General features: G+C 36.5%; 1 protein-coding gene across 1 annotated transcript in view; it reads right to left on the reverse strand.

The window, feature by feature from the left end:
* Nucleotides 1–23853, reverse strand: part of TOX (thymocyte selection associated high mobility group box) — a 381802-nt gene that overhangs the window by 64784 nt on the left and 293165 nt on the right. The window contains exon 4 of the mRNA XM_036741561.1: nt 4858–5136. Coding sequence (XP_036597456.1) covers nt 4858–5136 — 279 coding nt within the window. The remainder of the gene's footprint in view (nt 1–4857; nt 5137–23853) is intronic.

A 23853-nucleotide genomic window follows, 5' to 3' on the forward strand; every position in this document is an offset into this window, starting at 1 on the left:
CCAAACAGAAGAAGAAGCACAAAAATTCACTGAAGATAAAACTCCCTAATAAGGAGAATTGGTCAAATGGAAAAGGAGGTACAAAAGCTCACTGAAGAAAATAATTCCTTAAAAATTACAATGGAACAAATGGAAGATAATGACTTTATGAGAAATAAAGAAACCATAAAACAAAACCAAAAAAATAAAAAAAATGTGAAATATCTCATTGGAAAAGCAACTGACCTGGAAAATAGATCCAGAAGAGAAAATTTTAAAATTATTGGACTACCTGAAAGCCATGATCAAAGAAAGAGCCTATCATCTTTCAAGAAATCATCAATATTCTAGAACCAGAGGGTAAACTAGAAATTGAAAGAATCCACTGATCACCTCCTTAAAGATATCCTCAAATGAAAACTCCCAGGAATATTATATCCGAATTCCAGAGCTCCCAGGTTAAGGAGAAAATATTGCAAGCAGCCAGAAACAAATAATTCAAGCATCATGGAGCCACAGGTAGGATAACACAAGATTTACTAGCTACTACATTAAAGAATCAGTGAGCTTGGAATATGATATTCTTTATGGCAAAGGACCTAGGACTAGGACCAAGAATCATGTACCCAGCAAAACTGAGTAAAATCCTTCAGGGGAAAAAAACAGACATTCAGTGAAGTAAAGGACTTTCAAACATTCTTGATGCAAAGACCAGAGATGAACAGAAAATTTGACTTTTAAATATAAGACTTAAGAGAAGCATAAAAAGGTAAATGAGAAAGGGAAACCGCAAGAGACTTAATACAGTCAAACCGTTTTACATGGGAAAATTGATACTTGTAACCCATAAGAACTTTCTCATTATCGGGGCAGTTAGAAGGAGTATAAACAGAGGGCACAGGTGTGAGTTGAATATGAAGAAATGACATATAAAAAATGAAATTTTGGGGTGATAGAAGAATGTACCAGGAGAAAAAGAAAGGGAGAGGTAGAATGGGGTAAAGTATCTCACATAAAAGAGGCAAGAAAAAGTTTTTATAGTGGAGGGGAAGAGGAGGAAGGTGAGGGAGAGTGAGTGAACCTTATTCTCATCAGAATTGGCTCAAAGAGGGAATAACATATGCACTCAACTGGGAATAGAGATCTTACCCTATAGGAAAAATAGGAGGTTTAGGGGATAAGAGAACAGGGGTGGGGAGGAGGTTGAGGGAGTTTTGAAAGAAGGGAGGGCAGATAGGGGGAGGGAATAGTCAGAAGTAAAACACTTTTGAGGAGGGGCAGGGTAAAAGGAAGGAGACAGAACAGAATAAATGGGGGAGGGGAATAGGATGGGAGGAAATACAGTTAGCAATACTAACTATGAAAATAATTTTGAAGCAGTTTTCTCTGATAAAGGCCTCATTTTTCAAACATATAGATAACTGAGTCAAATTTATAAAAATAAGAGCCATTCCCCAATTGATAAATCATCAAAAGATGTGAACAGTTTTCAGATGGAGTAATCAAAGCTATCTGTAGCCATATAAAATGTTCTAATTCACTACTGACTGGAGAAATACAAATTAAAACAATTCTGAGATACTACCTTATAGCTATTATATTGGCCAATAAGACAGAAAAGGTAAATGACAAATGTTGGTGGAGTTGTGAACTGATTCAACCATGACATAGAGCAATTTGGAAGGGCTATAAAACCACACACACCCTTTGACCTAGCAATATCACTACTAGCTCTGTATTCCAAAAGATTAAAAAAAAAACAAAAAAGAAAAGTACCTATATGTACAAAAATAGTTATAGCAGCTCTTCTCTGGTGGCAAAGAATTGGGAATTGGGGGATGCCCATCAATTGGGGAATGGCTGAACAAACTGTGGTATGTGATTATGATGGACTTTAAGAGTATGTGTTATAGGGGCAGCTGGGTGGTGCAGTGAGTAGAGCACCGGCCCTGGAGTCAGGAGGACCCGAGTTCAAATTTGGCCTCAGACACTTGACACATGTACTAGCTGTGTGACCTTGGGCAAGTCACTTGACCCCAATTGCCCTGCCTTCCCCCCTTCAAAAAAACAAAAACAAAAACAAAGAATATGTGTTATAAGAAACAATGAGTAGGATGCTTTCAGTAAAACCTGGAAAGACTTATATGAGCTGATGTGATGTGAAATGTACTGTGTAAAAAGTAACAGCAATATTGTAAGATGATCAGCTGTGAATGACACCTATTCTCAGCAATACAATAATCCAAGACAACTCTGAAGGTCTTATGATGAAAAATGCTATCCTTCCTCAGAGAAAGAACTGATGGTGTCTGAATAAATTGAAGCACACTTTTTAAATTTTCTTTATTTTTCTTGAGGTTTTTTTTTGGGGTTTATGTTTTCTTTCACAACATGACTAAAAAGGAAATGTTTTGCATGACTAAACGTGTATAACCTATATCAAATTGCTTGCCTTCTCAAAGAGGGGGTGTGGTGAGGGAGGAAGGGAAAGAATTTGGAACTCAAAGTTTTAAGAATGAATATTCAAAATTGTTTTTACATGTAACTGGGGGTAAATAAAACACAAAATAAAATTTTTAAAAAAGAGGCAGAGGTAAGTGAAGTGGGAGAACATTCCTGACAGAGACTGGCCTGTACAGAGCCAAGGAGGCAGAATATGAGTGTCCTCCATGGGAAAGAGCAAATAGACCAGTTTGTCTAGAACATAAAGTGTGAAATCAGTATATTAAGACAATATGGAGGGTGACTGTAAAGAGCTTAAGATATACCAGGGCGGTCCAAAATGTGGGCAGCAGGCCTCATGCGTCTTTATGCCCCTGCCTACAAGCATAGAAATTTACATAAATGCTTTGGTAAACAAAGCTGAGCTACTGCAGAGCTCTCACAAATTCAAAATATATTGTCTATTGTTTCAATAAAAACCTAAGGTTGGACAGCCCTGAGATATACTTTTCTAGGAAACAGAGAGTTTTGCCAAGCATTTGATAAAGTCCTTCATGTGGCTTTTGATGGAGAGATATGGGATAGATGACAGTAGACCATTAGATGCATCCAGATTGGTTCAATGTCTGAATAATGACTGGTTATTAATAGTCTAATTTAGTTTGTAGGAAGGCCCTAGTTGAATGTCCTTCAGATCTGTGTTTGTTGCTATGTTTTTTAAAAACAATTTTATCAGTGACTAAAAGTAAAAATGGCATGCTTATCAAAGCTTCACATGACACTAAGCTGGGGGTAGTGAACTCACTGAATGACAAAGTTAAAAACCCATTTCCCCTTCCCCCCCAAAAGAAACCCAATCACAACAGGGTAGAAAATTGGGCCAAAAACAACAAAATGAAATATATAGTCTTATACCTCAAAAAACAATCAACTTCTAAAGCACAAGGCAGTTTGTCTGAAAAAGATCTGGTGCTTTCAGTGGACTAGAAACTAAAGATGAATCAATCGATGAGTCAATATGACAATCCAAAAAGCTAATGTGATTTTAGGTTACATTAAGGGTATCACAGGGTCCATAGGGAAGTGAGAATTCTGCTATATTCTGCCCTAGTCATACATAGATCGAAAATCATGTCAAGTTCTAGGAATCCTATTTTAGGAAAGGTCTTGATAATCTGGGATTTCCAAAGGAGGGCAACCAGAATGGCATAAGACCACAGCATCATGCTGCATGGAACCAGGAAAACATTATACATGACTTCAGGCACATGGTATCTCTGATGACTAACTTTGATAGACTTGGCTCTTCTCAGCAATGCAAGGTTCTAAGACAACTCCAAAAGACTCATGATGGAAAAAGCTATGCACGTCCAGAGAAAGAATTACAGAGTCTGAATGCTGATTGAGGCAAACTATTTGCTCTCTTTTTTTTGGTTCTGTTTCTTCTTTCTCATGGTTCATCGCATTGGTTATAATTCTTCTTTACAACTTGACTTGTGAAAATAAGTTTAATGTAGAGGTATATGAAAAGCCTATAACAGATTACATGCCATTTTGGGGGGGAGGACAGGGAGGGGGAGAAAATTTGGAACCCAAAAAACTCAAAAAAATTTGGAACTGAATGTTGTAAACTAAAAATAACAAATATTTTTTTTAAAAAAAAGAACATGCTACATGAGAATTATCTGAAGAAACTAATAATGTTGAGCCTTAAGAAGTGAAAATTTGGGGGCAGAGCATGATTACTATGTTCAAGTATTTGAAGGGTTGTCATGTGGAAGAGGGATTAAATTTATTCTGTTTGGCCCCAGAAAGCAGATATAGAAGCAATAAATGGAAGTTCCAGGAGACATATTTTTGGCCTTGTCAGAAAAAGCTTCTGAACAAGGAGAGCTTCCTAAAGGTGGAAGTAGCTGCCTCCTGAGATAGTTGATTCTGGATGGCCCCTTGTTAGGTATAGCTTGGATGGGATTTCTTATTCAGGTAGGGATTGGATTAGATGATCTCTGAAGTCTCTTTTGAATTGGATAATTTGTGGTTCCTGCTACAAAATTCAATATTTATTTGGTAAGCATTCTTATTTATGTGTGTGTGTGCGCGCGCGTGTGTGTGTGTGCACATGCGTGCGCGTGCATGCACACACACACACACACACACACACATAAAATCCCTTCTGCAAATCTTAAAAGTCTTTATGTATGGAATTTATTTTAGCATTAAAACTTTTTTTTTCAAAGGATTAATTGGATACTGCAAAGTAGTTTTGGAGAAGCAAACTATTTAGTCATTTCAGTATGTGCTCTCTCATGCCACTTGCTGTGGCTCCCACTTTCACTCACAACTTTTGCCTACCACAGTTTAGGCAGGAAGACACCAAAGTAAAACTTGTAAATGACTATCTTATTCGGTAGCTCCCAAGAAACAGTCTCACCATACCTTAGCGGTATCATCCCCTTCATCTTCATGGACTGAACTGGATGGCGAAGGAGTTGCAGACTTGCTTCCAGGTGGAGATGGTGAGTTATGGGGAACATTGTTTCCCGCCATATTCAAACCAAGCTGTGCACTGAGCTGTGATTGGTTAATGGTAGTCAGCTGACCATGCTGTATCATTGCTGGCTGCCTAATATCTGCAGGCTGAACCCTTGGTCTCATGGCTGCCATCTGAGGGTGGGAACTATATTGAGCTCCTTCTGTACTCTGTATATCTTGCATCTACAAAAGGAAAATTGGAAAGGAATAATTTTCCACAAACATGTTTCTAGCAAAAGGTATTTTGCTTTCTTGAGACTGCAGAATGTCCTGCCGATCTATACATTATTCCCAACATAGAATAATCCTGAGAATTTAAATCAGCAAAAATGTTTTAAGTAACAACCAAAAAAGGCATTTCATAAGTGAACAGTACATTCTGGTACTCATAATCTGATTAATTAAATTTTGTATTCTTTCCACGTTAATGAAATGTAAGCACATATCACTAACAGTTTTGCATGGTGTATGTTTCAAAATATTGATGCTTATGAGAGCACTTGACAAAATTAAACAATTATTAGCTATTACAGCAGACACATCAATTCATTAAACTCTATTTATCATTCCTTGCTCATTCTAGATAGGGTTTAGATGAATACTGAATATAGTATGGTCCTCGGTTGAATTCTGTATAGGTTAGAACTGGCCCATATGAAGTAATAACATCTAGATTCATAGCACTTATAGCCTCAGGTTGACTGATCAATTAATTGACTATTGAAGCGACTGGACTGAACAGTCAGATTTGAAAATAAAGCTTTGAAGGTTACCATATTAGTCCACTGTGCTATCTGGGTCACTGCTTTTTAGCATTAATGAGACCCTCTCTTTTAATTCAAGCAATGAATTTAGACTCTGCAAGGATTAGAATTAAAAGCATTGGAGGATGAAGCTCTTAACTTATCCAGAGGTCAGATGTACAGTGCGGGAGGGGGACGGAGGATTTCACTTACTGTTCCTCCAGTATTCTCAAATTCCCCTCAATGGAGAACATTTTGAGGTGCTGATAAGGCAGCTTAGTTTCTCTTGCTGGTGTGGTTTTAAAAGCATGTATACAAGAAGGAAGGATGAAAGGATGGGGAAGGAAAAAGGGGAAAATACAAAGATGGATACAAAGAGGTCTGAAGGGTCAAGTGACCTGTATCAATTGGAAAATGTATTAGTGGGGCATAAATGGTCCCACAGAGAAAACTCAAAAAAATGTAATTGATGTAGTTATGACATTCTACACAGTGAGTTTGAATCTGACCGTAATTACCAGTCTATAAATGCTACTGTATCATGAAAACATGGTGGAGAATAATTAATTGTATGTAATAGCATGCATTTTGACTATAACCCTTTTATCCATACTATATAGGTTATTTCACCAAACTGGTTAGGCCCATTTTAGGCTACATGTAGAAACTTAGGGCCTGAAACGGCTCTCTACTGCTGTCAGTTTTACAGTTAAACTCTTCAACATAAGGGTTCTTTTTGTCGACCTGGTTGACAATCTGCATGAATCAACTTTGTCCCATAATCCAAATATCTTTTTTCCTTGTTTCAAACTGTAACACATGGATCTATTCTTCTGTGATGTATTCTCTTCTTGCAAATGAGCTTTTGTTTCGTACCTCAGTTATCTTTCCTTAACAGAAAATAGATCCATTATATATGTATACACACACACTTGAAATATCTATATATGTGTGATTGTAGGCATATGGATTAGAACTGTTATCATATATTCATATACATGTAGCTCCATGTATATGGGTTGGACTTGTAACATATGTCATATATGTGTATATATGGGTTGAACCTGTATTTTCGCTGCTACAGGAAACTCCTAGGTGAGGAAATTCCCTCTACCAATGCAGGTCGACATTTTCTTTGCACCTTAGGAGTCTTAGAGAATTACTTAGGTCACTAGAAGTTCAAATGACTTGCCTTCTGGATCACCAACATTTTTGTAGTCACCCAAGATGTCAAGCTCAGTATTATCTTCAACTCTCTGCTCTCCTCCCTCTTCACTCCACAAATCCATTCTATTGCCAAATTTTGCTACTCATACTTTCACATCTCTTGTATATGCCCTTTAATCTCCACCTACACAGCTACAGTCCTTTTATAGGCCCATATCACATCTTACCTTGACTATTTCAATAGCCTTCTAGCTGCACACCCTTCCCCCCTTGCCTCAAGTCTCTCCCACTCCAGTGCATCCTCTACTCAGTGGCCAAAGGGATGATTTTAAAAGTTTAATTCGGATCATGTCTCCCGCCTACTCAATAAACTCCTTGTTATTTTCAGGAACAAATATAAACTTTGCAGTCCCATTTAAAATCTTCATAATCTGGCCCCCTTTTGCCTTTCCTTGTACTTTTGTCTTGTACTTTTCTCCCCTTCATAGACTCCATGAATTCTAAGTTCCAGCTACACTGGCTACTTGCCATTCCTTGAACAATACTCTCCATTTCACATCTTTACCTGAGCTGTCCACCATGCCTGGAACGCTTTAACCTCTCACCTCTGACTTTTCAGTTTTCCTGACCTCCCTCAAGACTTAGCGCTTATCTCCTTTTCTGCAAGACACCTTTCCAAGTCCGCTCAGCTGCTTGAGCCTTCTCTGAGGTTACCTTCCATCTACACTGTATATTGTGTATATACTTGCTTATTTCTATCTTATCTTGACCATTAGACTATAAACTCCTTGAGGGCTGGGTATTATTTTTGTTTTCCTTCGTATCCTTGCTTAGTGCAGCACTTGGCACACAGTAAGAGTAAATGTTTATTGACTGACTCACTAGGGTCACACAGACGGTATGTGTCAGAAGCAGGACTTGAACCCTGGTCTTCACGGCTTTGAGGCCAGTTCTCAATTCACTAAACTATGTCACTTCGGTATGTGTTTGTGTTTATAGATAATAAGTGATATCTATATATCTATACACACACAAACATTTATATATGTATATATATATATACTAGACTTTTGATTTCATTACTCTAGGTAAGGAACTCCCTTTATCAATGCCAAGCTGTGCCTGATCCTAGCACCTAGCCTTGGACTCAGTTAAATAACTTGCCCAGAAAATACTAAGTTTGTAAGTAATCGAAGAATTATTGATCTGCATTGATGGAGGAAGTTTTCACATCAAGAGTAACATCACTGATGAAATCACAGGTTCAAACACTTATCTATAGCCATATACACCGATAAAGCCACAGACATGATTAAAACCCCACAAATGTATATATATATATATATATATATATATATATATATATATATATATATATATGTGTGTGTGTGTGTGTGTGTGTGTGTGTGTGTGTGTGTGTATACACACACACATGCACACATATACAGACATATCTACTTATACAAATATATTCTTTTGGCTGTGAGGAGGGAGGGACTGGTCATTTGAATCACGGGTAAAGAGAATTCTTACTGAGAAAACTGTCGATTTCTATAATGCAGATTGGCAACTATTCTGCTATTTAGTTTTAGAGAGTTAGAGTTGTTTGGTACAGCAAGAGGTCACATATCCAATATGTGTCAGAAGGAGGAAGTGAGCCCAGGGCTCCTGGACTCTGAAGACCTCGTGATAAAAAGATGGAAGTCTTGGATGGCGGAATGTCAATGGATTCCACATTGCCCTTTTGCTTTCTGGTTTTTTCCCTACCCTAAAGCACAAATCTTACCATGTGAATCCTCTACTAATGAAGTTTCATATGGCTGACTAATGCCTTTGGATTAAAATACAACTCCTTTGTTGGTATTTAAAGATCTTCACAGTCTGACTTTATTCTGCTTTTCCAGCCTAATGATGTATTACTTCCTCTAACATACTCCAAGTTATAGGCAAATCGGCCTATTTCATGTTCCCTGCACATGAAAATCAACCTCCATCTATGTCTAATATAAAGGTTGTCCACCACATCTGGACTGTTCTCCCTTTTTCCCTCTGCCCTTGAAAGCTTCCTTTCAATGCTCAGCTCAAGGGGCACTTCCTATGTGGGGACTTAACTGACCTTCACAGTACATCCTTGATTCTTCCTTGAGGGCAGAAACTGCTTTATTTTTGTAATTCTGGTGGCTAGCACAGTTCCTGGAACAGGATAAGCACTTAAATGTTTGTGAAAGTAAAATCCTATTGACTGGTAATGACTAAACAAATCATGGTATCTAAATGTAATAGAAAATTACCATAAGAAAAAACTAATATGAAGAATTTAGAGAAGCATGGGAAGACTTTTATGAACTGATTAAGAGTTAAGCACAGGAAGACTTATATGAACTGATTAAGAGTTTAGTAAGGCAACAATACATGTAATAATGAAAACAACATAAATGGAAAGAATTACATGAAAGTGATAAAAAAGGAAGCTGAATGCTAAAGACCAAACTTGGCTCTGGGGGATACGTGAGAAAATGTAGCTCTCTTGCAGAGGTGGTGGTGTTGCATGCTGCATAAATTGACAGACTTATTTAAAGTGCTGGTCAGTTTTGCTGTATCGATTCTTCATTCTTTTTAATTATTTGCTTTTCTCACAAAGAATGGCTCACTCAGTGGAAGGAAGGCTGTATTTAGAAATAATGGTGATATGAAAACAAAAGATACCAATAAAATATTTTTAAATGTTTACTGGTTTGTTGAATTGAGTCAAATTGATTGGGTATTTTATATTAATTTTGTATTTGCAGAAGCTTGCATTCTTTCACCCTTTGGAATGAACAAATAGTTCTGAAGGGCTAAAAAGAGAAAAAGCTGCCTGAGTAGTTATGGATGAGGTCACTGCAGTAATCAAGGGTGACATGCTTTTTAAAAAAGCATGACCTTAAGTCTAATGTGCCAGGCTCTGCAAACAGCAGCAAATTATAGCAACAAATCAAGGAGTATCTTTAATATGTGTACAGTGTAAGAAGTGTATATTAGAAAATATATCCATGTCTTCAATCTTGCTGATGGTAGGTCACTGCCATCAGTGGCAGACTCTTCAGATTACGAAGTTTTATATAGATTTAGATAGTGCCTTTCCTTTAGAGGCCATATTTTTGTGTATGCATGCACACGGGTGTGTGTGTGAGTGTGTGTGCGCGCGTGCGTGTATGTGTGTGTGTGCGCGCGTCTGCATGCGCACGTGTTCATGTATGCACTGGGCAACAATACCAAATACTGTTCAATGTGCTAACAATGAGTAAATTCATTAATGTAACTTCTGCTTACATTCTTATTCTGAAAGCATCATTTGTTAACTTGGATAGGAAACATTGAACCTTGACAATTAATGTCATTATAATGAGATGTTGACTAAACTTAGGTATTTCCTGTAAAATATAAATTGTATAAAAGGAAACATGGTACATTTTATTGACAGCCACCATTGATTCAATGGTTGTATAACATCCAATTTAAAATACACAGATGATTTTAGAAGGCATTGGTACTGCCTTCCTTCTTAAATTTTCTTGTTTATTTGTATTTATTCACTCTGTGTGTGTGGCGGGTGGGAAGAGAGAGAGAGAGAGAGAGAGAGAGAGAGAGAGAGAGAGAGAGAGAGAGAGAGAGAGAGAGAGAAAGAGAGAGAGAGAGAGAGAGAGAGAGAGAAAGAACCTATCATAGTACCTGCCAAATAGTAGGTGCTTAATAAATTCCTGTCTATTGATTGTCAGTCAACAAACAGTTATTAACAACTTACTATTTGCCAAGCGCTGTGCTAAATATTGATTGATAACAGAAGTATCATTCACAGAATAATAGAATGCCGTAGTTAAAAGGAACTCAGTGGTGATATAGTCTACCCAATACATGATTAAGAATTCCCTCTCAATATACCTGAGAAGTGGTTCAGCTTTTGTTTGAAAATCTCAAGTGAGGGGGAAATCCACCACTTCCTGGGGCAGTTGATTTCACTTTCTGATAGGATTCTTAGGATTTCCCCCCATCACCCAGCCTAAATATGCCTCTTCACAATTTTTATGCATTACTTCCAGTTAACAATAATAATAGTAATAAGAATAATGGATGATGATGGTAATAAACTTTTATATGGGGCCTTCTCTTTGCCAGGCACTGTACCAAGTGCTTTTCAAACATTACTTCATTTGACCCTCATAACAACCCTGAAAGGTAGATGCTATTATTACTCCCATTTTACAGATTTGAGGAAATGGAGGGAAATGGGTTAACTGACTTGCCCAGGGTCACACAGCTAGTGTCTGAGTCCAGATTTGAACTCAAGTCTTCCTGATTCCAGTACCAGCATGCCAAGAAGAGCCAAGCTAAGAACTTGGCCATGTGTCAGCCCACTAGAATTTGAACACTTTGCAAGCAGGGATTGTTTTATTCTTTGTAGTGATATCCCCAGCACCAAATAGCTGTTGATAAGATGATTGAAATAAATACTTAAAGACAGCTGTCATGCCCTCCCTTAGTCTTCTCAAAGCCAGCCATCTCCAGTCCCTTCAACTGATCTTCCTGTTACATGAATTTGAAGCCATTCCCTGGAAATTCACAAGCTAAGCAATATTCCTCTTAAAATGTGACTTCCACAACTAAACAAAAGAAAAATCTCCAGATCTGATCTAACAAGGACAGTTTATATTGCAACCATACTCTTTTTGATCTGGGACACCATGTATTTAATGCAGTCTAAAACTGCATTAATGTTTTTAGCTACCGTATACCGCAGTGTTACTTCACATTGACCTTTCAGTTTACTGAAATCTACAGAACCTTTTGATGAACTATTTCTATCCAAATATCTCTCATCATCTAAGTATGGAGTCATTTGTTCAAAAAGCATGCCCTCTATGTCTTCATCAAAATCGTGGATAAAAAATGTGAAAGAATCTGACAGAGCCTGGATCACTGAGGCTCTCCATCAGAGATCTCCTTCCTTGTTGAAACATTAATGATTATTTTTTGAATATAGTCATTCAAAGAGTCATATATCCAACTCATCATACAATAATCTAGCTCACATCTCTCCATCTTATCTAAAAGAATAAAATAAGAAACTGTCAAGTGTTTTACTAAATAGAGGTAAACTATTATCTATAGGATTTTTAGATCTACTCATCTACTCAGTTTGTTCAGAGAGAGAAAATAAGCTTAGTTTGGCACGGCATTTTCTTGGTAAAGTAATGCTCACTTTTTGTGATCATTGCTTCTTTTTCTAGATTGCCCCTACCATCCAAATTTTATGTGTTTTTTAAAATAGGAATCAAAGTTAAGTTTGCTGGCCTATTTTAGCAGATTTATGTCTCTTCTCCTTCTTGCAAATAAGAATATTTTCTCATCTATAGTCCTGCACTACCTCTTCCATTTGCCATGATCTTTGAAAGATCACTGATTATACAAACTTATTATAAGTTTTAATGCATCCAACTCCATAATTACAGACCCATGCCATGCTTTTGCCTTTACCATTCATTATCTACACTTGCTTCCATATTCTGTATATGTCTTTTAGAAACTGAAAGTAGTCAATGAGCTAATGAGCTCTTAGTGAATTCACACTGGTCTTTTTAGACAACTGTCCTTCAACTTTTGTCAGAATTGTTTTTCTTTGTGAAAACTATTTGAATTACTTGCTTATGACACATACTTTGTATATTTATATAGAGAAATCCGAGGCTATGAATTTTGTGGATAGCTCCTTTTTTCCTGATTTTTTTTCCTCCTTAACAATTCTGGACCTCTCTACTGAATTGTTTTGTACACTAGCTACAGCTACTCTCTGTTAACTAGCATGGGAGAAGTATGTTGGCAGTTTTATTCTTTTCTCTTCCTTTTCAGTTTAGACTCCTTTTTGATTCTTAGCAAATAGACTCTTATCAGCCATTTTATCCCTAACCAGGAGCTCATAATTATTCTACTTTATGCTATGATTCGGAAAACCAACTCCACAAACCAAAAGCAGATAACATATTTGTAACCAATTGATCACTTCCAGAATCGGACCTTTTATTATGAAGTCCTTGCTTTTGATCAGGACCACTGAAAGAAACATTACTTGTGTCCTAAAGATCTTTGGTTTCTTACCTAAGTCTTCATAATATTTATCTTTACTTTCTAGCAGTATCATTTGTATCCAGATGAATCATCTGATAGTAGTCACTTGCAGTCTCTAGCTTTTGCCCGAGGTTAAAACTGAAAAGCCTCAGGAAAAGAGACTGTGAGGTTTGGTTATGAACATGGAAGGAATTGGGGTGATTTTTGAAAGAACATAAATGAAAAATTTATGGAAAAGTGTAAAGTGCTCCTTTGAACCTTTGAAAATAAGATAATTGTTAACTCTGGGCTCTAAATTTTAAAGTGTAGGTGCCTAATAGTCCTGGAAAATTGAGATTTTGATGTTGTGGTTCTAAGTCTGGATTTTATTAGATTTGTCCTGTAACTAAATTATGATGTGGTAAAATGTATTGATTAATTGTGGCATCAAATGCAAAAAAATTCTGAAAAAATGCAGGGAAAGCAGAGTTATAGGCCAGTCGTGGAAATTTATTAGCTGTGTGATTTTAAGCAAGTTATCTTTTTTGTTTCAGTTTCTTGATCTGTAAAGAGGTAATAATGGTACTCACCTCCCCGGATGTTGTGAGGGTCAAAATGATGCAGTGATAGTGAAGTGCTTAAAATATTACCTAGCATATGCTAAGTGCTATATGGATGTTAACTATTATTATATTTTCATTAATTGGATGTAATTGTTCCATACTTGATAATTCTATACTGCTTTTTAGATATAATTAGTATAAAATGCCAAATGTGATAAAATGATTTTTTATGTAAGATAATTTAGAAATGCATTATGCTAAATAGACATCATCTGACTGATAATAAATTTTGTTTCATATTTTAAATATATATTGTGTCAGAAAAGCTGTTAGATAAATAACTTCTCTTTTTTTATTCTGGATGCTGATAGATTATGAATTTAGTTGTTAAAACAATGTGGTAGAAACACTTGGAAACTGTCAATATTTAATTGGGCATATTTTGTTTTAAAATAATAATTATAATTATTTACTGTTTGGCGGAAAAGTTACATAGATCCTTTTATCTGTGAGGTCCCTTGAAACTTTGCATTCAGAGAGGGCCATAAGATCTTATTAGCTCTACTGACTGCATGTTGCAAAAGCTAAAGTACTGAAATGTGAGAACCTAGAACTAGGAAAAGAGGATCCCCCCAACCCCCACTCCATGTCAAAGGGAGGCAATTTACAAGTTTACTGTAATAAAAAGTGGGTTTTCATGTGAAATTATTTGGCTATCATTTATAAAAATTACGAAGATGTATAGGGTGATTTAAAGATGTAATTTCAATACATCAATATGAATAAGTTATCAGTTATTTCCTGTATGTCTGAAACCCTAGAATGTGGTTAGTTTTAATTTACAAGAAAAAGATAAATGACAAGTAACTGTTAGGGAAACATGAGAAAACTAATAATATTCAAACTCTATGGTATGATTAGTGAAATTTTACTATTTGAGGTAAAAACTTTTGGAACTGTAATTTAATATTATTTTGAGTTTTGATTATAGGGATGTTTGCCTGAATTATCATAAAGCAAATAGGAGAAAATGGCATATAGTACAGTCTGAAAACTGCTACAAGTGGATGACTGTCCCTGGGAAAAGTTGAGGGGATGACCTTAGCATGGCCTATCATAGAATCCTCTTGTCTCAGTTTCCCCATTGTGATATTTCCTTTTTGAACAGGAAATTTTTCTGACCAGTTAATCCTTAGTCTATCTTCTGATACCCCATGAGTAATGTGGAGCTTTATTACATGACTATCAGATATCACTCATGCCTGGAATCAAATGAAGCTAAGGGAGGCTTCCCCTTATTATGGTATGTGTCAGGTCAGTCTGTGCCCTTGAGGGGATGAGTTTTGACATTGTTGTAACTGTGTCCTTCCTTTTCCTTTCACAGCAAATTTTTTATAGTCAGGGCAAGGAAGTAGTAAGTACAATACTGTATCTATTATTTAATAGGTCAATATTGAAACATTAGAGTTTTTGTGGTCAAATTATAATATAAGGATAATATACTCCTAAGGGGAAATTAGATGAAGTAATAAGACAAAGATGTAATGTAAAAGTTTTCTAATTACATGGAATAGTAAACTTTGAGAAAGCAACAGGATTAGACTTTTTTCTAAGAACTATATGCATGTGTATATGATTAATTTTCCAATGAATTTTGCTTAAGAGTTCAGATTTTATGTTTTAGTGATAAGTTTGCAAAATAGGATTAATGATTTTTACATATAAAATTACATTGGCAATTTTGAATAGAGTGAAATTATTTTTTCCCATTTTAAAGTACCTGTCTAATAATTTTAAAAGACAGAGGGTTCATTTTACAAGTCAGACCCTCATGGATTTTTTTTAAGATTCTTACATTAGGAACAGGGTTCAGACAAAGAATAGCAAGTAATATGTAAAAACTGAAATGCTCTAAAGTTTCAGGTGAATTGTAGGTTCCTAATTTAATGTTCATCTTATACCTCTGTTGTTCATAGGATCAGAATCACAAGGCTTGACCTGATTTTCATCAAGTGAACTAATTATTGGAAAACTAAACAAGAGATTGTGCTAAATTGTATTGTCTTGTTACTGGAAGGTTTTGGAATTACCTAGGAATTTCTGTAAGTGATTTTAGAACTGGAGAGGCAGAGTCCCCTTCAGAGCTGCCCTGAGAATAAGATGTATTCCAGAATGTTCAAAAAAAGACATTTCCAGAGACTAAATGACTATATGGGACATCTGGGACTTTAGACAAAATGTGGTGGTTAAATGGACATTAGGATACATGGAGACTTGATTTATATAATATTGCAGTTACTATTGTATTTCTTTGGTCTTTTGTTTCATGGTATTTATGATGAATTTTCTTGGTTGCCTTGGTGACATTTAAATCTCCCCTCTCAAAATGAATCCATTGTGAGCCTTCCAAATTGATTCATTTGTAGCCTGACTTAGTTTACTTATAAAGTCTATTTAACAAGGCTTGCATATTACCATTGTTGTTCTTAGACTCTGTGTTAGCTGTTGTACTAAGCTACGTAAGAGGATGCTTTCCAGTGTTTTTTCTTGATATGCAATATTGACAGTGAGCATGGGGACAGTAAAAACCTCATAAATTTGGCTAACAGATAAGTGATCCATGAGTAAAGGGGCTAGCCTCTTCCCTTATGAATCAAAGTGTGGGGGGCATTGAGAGAACTGTAGAAATTGTGAAATAAACTGACTCCATTTTGAGTTTTATTTTTCTGTAAATTCTACCTGCTTGCTAATCATGGGAACTGGGTGACATCCTATTTCACACCTGAAAAAGTCCACCTGCTTGCTCTCCCCCTTCCCAATTCTTGAAGCTGACTCATCCCCCTCTCTATTCTTTCCTCCAATTAGAAATCAGACTACCTAATCCTGTATCCAGTTTATATCTTTTTAATTGTTTTCTTTTAATGCATAAAAATCTGTATCCCCTTGTTTTTAGGGTCTAGTGCCAAGCTGAGGAGGCCTGGTCTCATTTTGTTATGTAATTGGCACACATTGCTTGATAAATCGATAAGCTCAGAAGCTCAAACCTTTGTTTCCTCAGTTATTTCAGATTTTACCTGTCACAAATAAATGTTTATCAATTAACTGACTAACATCCTGAACACATGATCTAGGAAAGCTGGACACCAAGCCTGTTGTTATTATCATGTCAACAAATAGCTGCTTCACTGCCCCTGCAGAGGAAGTCATTATAACTACTTACTTGTCTCTTCTTGTAGCCCTTAGGAGATGATCTATAGATCTACATTATCATTTCCTCTTCTTCCCCACTCATCAGAAAAAAGCCTCATTTCTCTTACTTAATTTCAAATGTTCAGCGGTCCTTCTTTCCTTTCTCCTGTGTTACAATTTCCCACTTGCCTACCTCCTGAGACAGGTCAGAATTCCCTTTTGCCTCTTCTGATCCCTTTCCTCCTCTATTTTAACACTGAAACTCTTCTACTGTTTCATTTTTTAAGGGAACATCACTAGCTTTGTTAACTTATGAAATAAAGATGCAGGTTGAATAACATAGGGCTTTGTAAGAATATTTGAGGATACGAAGGATCTATGATTTCTTATGCATAAGTTTGGATTTTACATAGCAAATTGTGACTCAACTATGACTTAGTAGAAAAATCCTAGGGAGCTGCCCAAAGTGACTAGAAGTTATGTAACTTGCCCAGAAATAGTCAGTCCTCAAGATTCAAGATTTGAACCCAGATGAGGATTCACCATGCGACACACTGACTCCAGTAAAGAAGACACTGATGATAACAATTTAGTATTGTGAAATCTCCCAAACTGGTAGAAAACATTAAGTTCAGGTGAAACTAATTGATAAAAGTGAGAGATGCAGAGCCTACTGTGAGCACAGGTACATATTACACTTCTCATGACCTAACAAGTAAGTGTTTCCTAGATTTCCCTACATATGTCTTCTCTGCAGACTCAAAACAGTCCTTCTGTTAAGAGATGCTCCATACTGAGAGATGAAAAACACTGGGAAAATAGGGACATACTTTTTGTACACATTTTATTGAGTGTTTTCCTCCAGTATTTATTGTAGTGTCAACATTTCAATGGTTGTGGGAAACTCCCTTTTTATTTTAAATACCAATGTTGCTAGGTTGGGTTTGCTTTTTCAAAAAAGACAACAACTTTTATTGGGGAGTAAGCATTGTTTGCCTCAATTTACAGAGAAAAAAAATCCATAGAATAAAAATAGTTGCATTAGGTTCTATAACTACAGTGTGCTGAATAAAGGTATTTGTGCACATGGAAAGGACCAGGGTGACTGAAGAGCTAAGTTTCAGGTGTCTTTTTTTTAACTGCATGTTTTTCAAAATCTTTAGTGATTTTGTGCTTCCTTCTTTCAAATATCAGCATCCCTCCCAATCCAACATATGAGCCTTGAAAGCTATCATTATCTCTGCCGCTAGCAGACAATCTATATCAAAACAGTTGTACACATAAAACTCTAACTACTTCTTGGCTGTATCTCTTCTGATCCAGCTGTTTCACTGAATAGCAGTTGGTGAATGGAGAGCTGGAACATGGGTAGCCCTGAGGCCTTATTTGCTAATGTTACTCACCAGCTGCTGCTTTATGTGGTGTTAGCAGGCAAGGCCTGGAAGTATGCCAGTTGCAGCAAAAACAAGAGAAAGTAAGGAATCTCTGAAGCCCTTCCATTTACCCCTGTCTGTCATCATTTGACACTGAACATTGTTGAGTGCTATCCCCAGGGCTGCTGTGAGACCCTGTTGGAGTTAAACTGTGAAGAGAGCTTATCCTAGCCCTTCTGAACAAGCTCTTGAATGCATCTCTCTCTTATCATCCAAAGGGGACTTCTGATCCCTGCTACTAGTAGTCCTTTCAGCTTCCCATGATAAATTAGGTTGGAAAGGCAAAACAATTTCATTTTTCATAGGAAGAATATGTTCTGAGTATCTATGAGAAGAATGTGAATGTTGATTTTTTTTTAAAGTACTCAAATTAATTACATATTTTTGTCGGTGATTCAATTAATATGTAAATGTATATTGTATCTAGGGATGGAGTAATCAAATTTTATTTATTATTTTCCAAAATTCATTCTCAAAGAGAAAATGAAGTTTTTTTCCAAACTAATTTAGGAAATACTTCGTTATTGAAATGTAGCACACAGTCATTATTTTTCATATATGGGCAACTCATTAGCAGTAAATTTCATGAGCTGTGTAGATATGGTGCTAAAAATGGACCTCAGGGGTCATCTAGTCTAGCCTTCTTATTTTAGAAGTGGTAAAACTGAGGCTGATAAAGTAAAGAATTTATCCAACTTCAGATAGGGAGTAAATGGCAGAGTCAAGATTTGAAAGCAGAATCTCTGAGTCCAAATTCAGCACTCTTCGCACCTGCTATGGTACTTCCCTAGGGCAATTAAATTTGGATTTTGAATTAGTTGAATATCTAGACTCACCTGAAGGAAGTTTCTAGTAGATTTCTACAAGGCTTTGTCTTGGATTTTGTTATATTTAACATTTTTAGGATGGTATATTTTTTAGCAAATATGATAATATTTATCATATATATTGGTGACACAAAGTTGAGGATAATTAACACATTGGACAACAGAATGAAGCTCCCCTAAATCTTCATGAAGAACTCTCTTTCTCCTCATCTCTTCTTCCTAGCATCCCTGGCTTTCAAGTTCCACCTCAAGTCCTACTGCCTGCAAGGAGCCATTTCTGACACAATGCTAGTGCCTCCCCTCTATTGCTTATCTCTAGTTTATCCTGCCTATATCTTATTTATGCATAGTTGTTTGCATGTTCTTTCCCTCATTAGACTATGAAACTCCTTGAGAGCAGGAACCGATCTTTGCCTTTTTTTGTATCACCAGCACTTAGCATAATGTCATAAAGCACATAGTAGGTGCTCAATATATGCCAGATAAGTATATGACATTTGACATTATATATGTAAAGTACTTTGTAAACCTTACAGAGTTGTATAAGTATTAGCTGTATATATTATTATTGTTGTTTCTGTTCTGGCCAGACTACATCAGGACTTCCATTTTCAGTTCTAGGTGGTCCATTTTTGGAAAGGCATTGAAAAGCTGGAATGCATTTAGAGAAGAGAGACAAAGATGGTGATCATACCAGGTACCATGCTCAATGGAGAGAGGTTGATGGGATCGAGGATAGAGGGGATACGACTTGACTGCCACAGTAACTGAAAAGCTGCCTTATGGAAATGGATTAGGCTTGGTCTGCGTGACACTGAAAAGCAGAACTTGGAGGAACAGTGCCTTGCATATGATAGGTACTTGATGAATGTCGAATTAAATAAAATTGAATTGAATGAAAGGAATTGGCAGAGAGATTGATTTTGTCTCTTTATAAGGAAAAACTCTTTAAAAACTAGAGCTGTCCACAGCTCTACAGGGGGTGGGAAGAGCTGCCTTCACAGGTAGTGAGTTTCTTGTCAATGGAGATCTTCAAGGAGACTTCCTACTTTTAAATGTTGTAGAAGAGATTCCTACTCACGTATAAGTAGGACTAGAAGACCTCTGAGTTTTTCCTACTTTTAAGGTTCTGTAATTAAATATTACATGTTGCCTTTTAATTCATTTCTGTGGTCAGACTCAAAAACAAAATACAGCTACAAAAATTTAGTTGATGCATTATAACTTTTTTTAGACAGTCAATCAATAAACATTTAGTAAGAGCCTACTATGTTCCGGGTACTCTATTAATTGGGTTCTAAGGGTACAAAGAAAGACAAAACCAACCCCTATCCTAAAGGAGTACATATGCTAATGAAGGAGACAACATGTAAACAACTCAGTATATACAGAGTATAGGATATAATTTCAGAGGAGAAGGCTGAGAAGTAGGGGATAAGGGAGGAGCAAGAAGGGTCTCTTTAAGAAAGGTGGGATTTGAGATGAATTCTGAAAGGGACCAAGGAAATGATAGGGAAGAAGTGAAGATAGAGAACATTCCAGTAATAGAGAACAGCCTTATAAAAGGCATGGTAACAGAAGACATGATGTATCTTGTTAGAGGAATAGCATAGAAAACACTGTCATTGGATCAATGAGTATGTGGGTGGTAGGGTAGTCTGATCAGCATTTTTTAAACAGCCTATTTTATGTACGGTACTATACCAGTGCAGATACAAAAACCAAATTAAAAATAATCCACAACATCGAGAAATTTACATTCTACTTGTTAGGTGAGAGAGAGGAGAGGTGTGGCTAGGATATAATATATAAACAGTTAAATGTATACAAAATACTTTGAGGAGGAGGGAGGCAGCACTAACAAATGGGAGAATCAAGTAAGGATTCCCTCAGAGGTGACACATAAGCTGAACCTAGAGAGAAGCAAGACTAAGTTATGAAAAGCTGAAAAGAGTGGTTTCAAGAATGGGGGACAGCCTGAGGAAAGGCACAAGGAGATGGGAGATGGAATTCTGAGTTTGGAAAGCAGAGAATAGGCCAGTTTGACTGCACTATAGAGTGGGTAAAGGGGCATCATATGAAATAAGCCTGGAAAGGTAGACTAGACTATGTAGGAAGAATTTTAAAAGCCAATTTCTTAACAACTGGAGCTGTCCAAGGGCTGAATGGGCTTGACAGATAGTGACTTCCTCATTGTCACTGAAGGTCTTTGGAAACCTGCTAACCTCCAGTTGGTGGAAGTTATGGACAGACTTTACAACTTATGGAGGGGTTGGGCTAGATGGCCTCAGAAGTCCCTTCTAACTTGAATTTTGTGATTGTATTTCACAGGATAGGCTCTTTGTGAATCTTAAAGTGCTCTATAAATGTGAGTTATAATTCATAGTTCATCTCTGTGCACTAGTGGGATATTTGTATTTTAAACAGTGTAAATAGGCACAGTAAAAGTAATTAGCATAGCAAAGCAGGGTCTCTTTGGTGTACAATTCATAGGAGATTTGCACAATGGAAATATCACTTTCTAGAAGTGCTTACTCTTGAGAAAGATTAAATCTTTCTGAAGAAAGCATATGCTCATAGATACCTGAGCTTCCATACTACCTGACCCTAGACATTTTTTGCAATCTATTTTCTTTCCTATTATACTACCTTCCTGTGAATGCACACAGAATAGTTCCCAGGGAGCTCAGGGAACAAGAGGAAGAATTGCACTTGGCAAGCTGCAAAATTCTTGTACAAAAATCTCACAAGACAAGAAACATTTCCCCAACAATTCCTTGCATCCCTCACACAAGATTATCCACAGTTATGGCAAGAGGAAGAATTGGAAAGAGTACCCTCATTATTCATGCTTCAGTGACCTTGGTCCTGGCCACTACTTTTGTAGGACCACTGTTCCTATCTTTCACCAGAGATGGGACTTCTAGGAATAGTCCACTCAGGTAGGTGACCCAAAAGGTCATGTGTCTGCATCCATTTCCAAGGTTAACTCTTTGTATTCCTAAAGATGCCAGGTTATTCTAGGTTATTGTTTAGGAGTTGAATATATAATAATAATTAATAATAATAATAATAATCCCTTCATTTTATTTAAAGGTTTGTTGTAACAATTACAAATGAGCATTGTAAAGAGTGTTGGTCATGGGGTCAAGAGACCTGGATTCATTACTGGTGCTATGTGATGATAAGAAAAATCATTTAACATCTCTGAATCTCAGTTTCCTCATCTTCAGAATAAGAACAAAAACATATGCATTGATCACCTGAAAGAACTATTTTAAAGAAAGTACTATATAACAAAATATAACAATATTTAACTAGTAACTCAAGGTTTTACAGATATCATCTCTTGTGTCTCATTTGGCTCCCTAGGATTTACAACTAGATCTTAGATGGCTTGAGGAGAGAGTTCTCCATCCTAAAGAAATCATAGATTTTTCATTTTGTCTATTGTATCACAAATGGATGAGTGTCCAGATGTCCATATTTTGTTCATGTCTTGTATTTTATTTTTTTCTTCACATGTACAGGTTAATATATACATATACCTATGTGCATATACAAACATACATAATACATATGCGAATGCATACAAATACATGTGCCTACAGACACATTCAAGTTGTATTATATAAAGTGTAGTACATGTAAGCAAATATGTATGCATATATGTATATGTGTGTATATATAAAATGTATGTGTGTATGTAAATGAAAACAAGAGTGGAGGTAGAAGTGCATAGTGACGGCCCTCAGAGTCATCAAGACCTGAATTTAAGTGTTGCCTGACGTGAAATGACCATATGACCCAGAGGAAGTCACTTAACTTCCCAGTACCCTTGGCAACTTCTATCTAAGACTATAAATTACAAGAGAGTCACTAATTTATATTAATAGAGGAAACTTTCTTACATGGAGGTTCTATGTAACCAAGAAATCATAGCTTTGGACCATTCCCCAAAATGTATAATATATATATATATATATATATATATATATATATATATATATATATATATATTTTATAATAGGATGCTCCTTGTCAGTGAATGAATGACTTGAATATTGGGTTACTTTTCCAACTGGTGTCTGGTGAGCCATCCACATGCTGTGAACCAGACCAACAGTATGTCTGTAGAAATGAAGATCTGGGATAGAGGCACAGCAGAAGTGAACTTTTCCACCTGGTGAAGTTAACTAGGCCAAATGAACACTGAAATGACAAACAGTTTTATGAGCCCAGTGCTTACCCTTCCTGAGCTGAATGACCAAGAGGTCATTATACATAGCATTTTACAAGTAAAAATGTGTTTCTTCCATATGCTCTGTACATGTAATATAATGTGTCTTTTGGATCATGACTGGCCAGGCCTGTGATGGCACATAGTGATGCTTTTTAACCTCACAGCTGGAAAGATGTTTTTTACTTCAATTGAGCCATACCATCTCTGATTACTTCATTCCAACACTATTTGTGTCCTGCTGTTATTTTTAAACTATCAACTTCCATATTACCAAGCTTGAAATAGTGTTTCTGTGTGTCCTTGAAAATGGTTCCTCTGCTGGGGTTGTGAATGAGAAATATGCATATGTACAGCAGGCAACATTTGTCCCTTAAATGCTTCTGAGAATCTACCATGATTCCAATGAAATGACTATCAGAAATTTTATATGGATATCTTAGCCAATCAGAGCATCCCCAAACTGAGACCACAACACCATTGCATACAAGTTCTGGTATGCAGGACATTTGAATGAGTAGCTCCTCAAAGGCCCTTTATTGTTTGGCAAGAAGTGTTTATGAAGCTGCTTTGGCTTTATTTATGAGTGATAGGCAGGAAAGACTTTGGCTGTACAGATCTCACTTTTTGCATCTGCATTACAAAATGCCCAAGGCA

Source organism: Trichosurus vulpecula, chromosome 1 (genome assembly GCF_011100635.1).
Source record: "Trichosurus vulpecula isolate mTriVul1 chromosome 1, mTriVul1.pri, whole genome shotgun sequence".
Taxonomy (NCBI): domain Eukaryota; kingdom Metazoa; phylum Chordata; class Mammalia; order Diprotodontia; family Phalangeridae; genus Trichosurus; species Trichosurus vulpecula.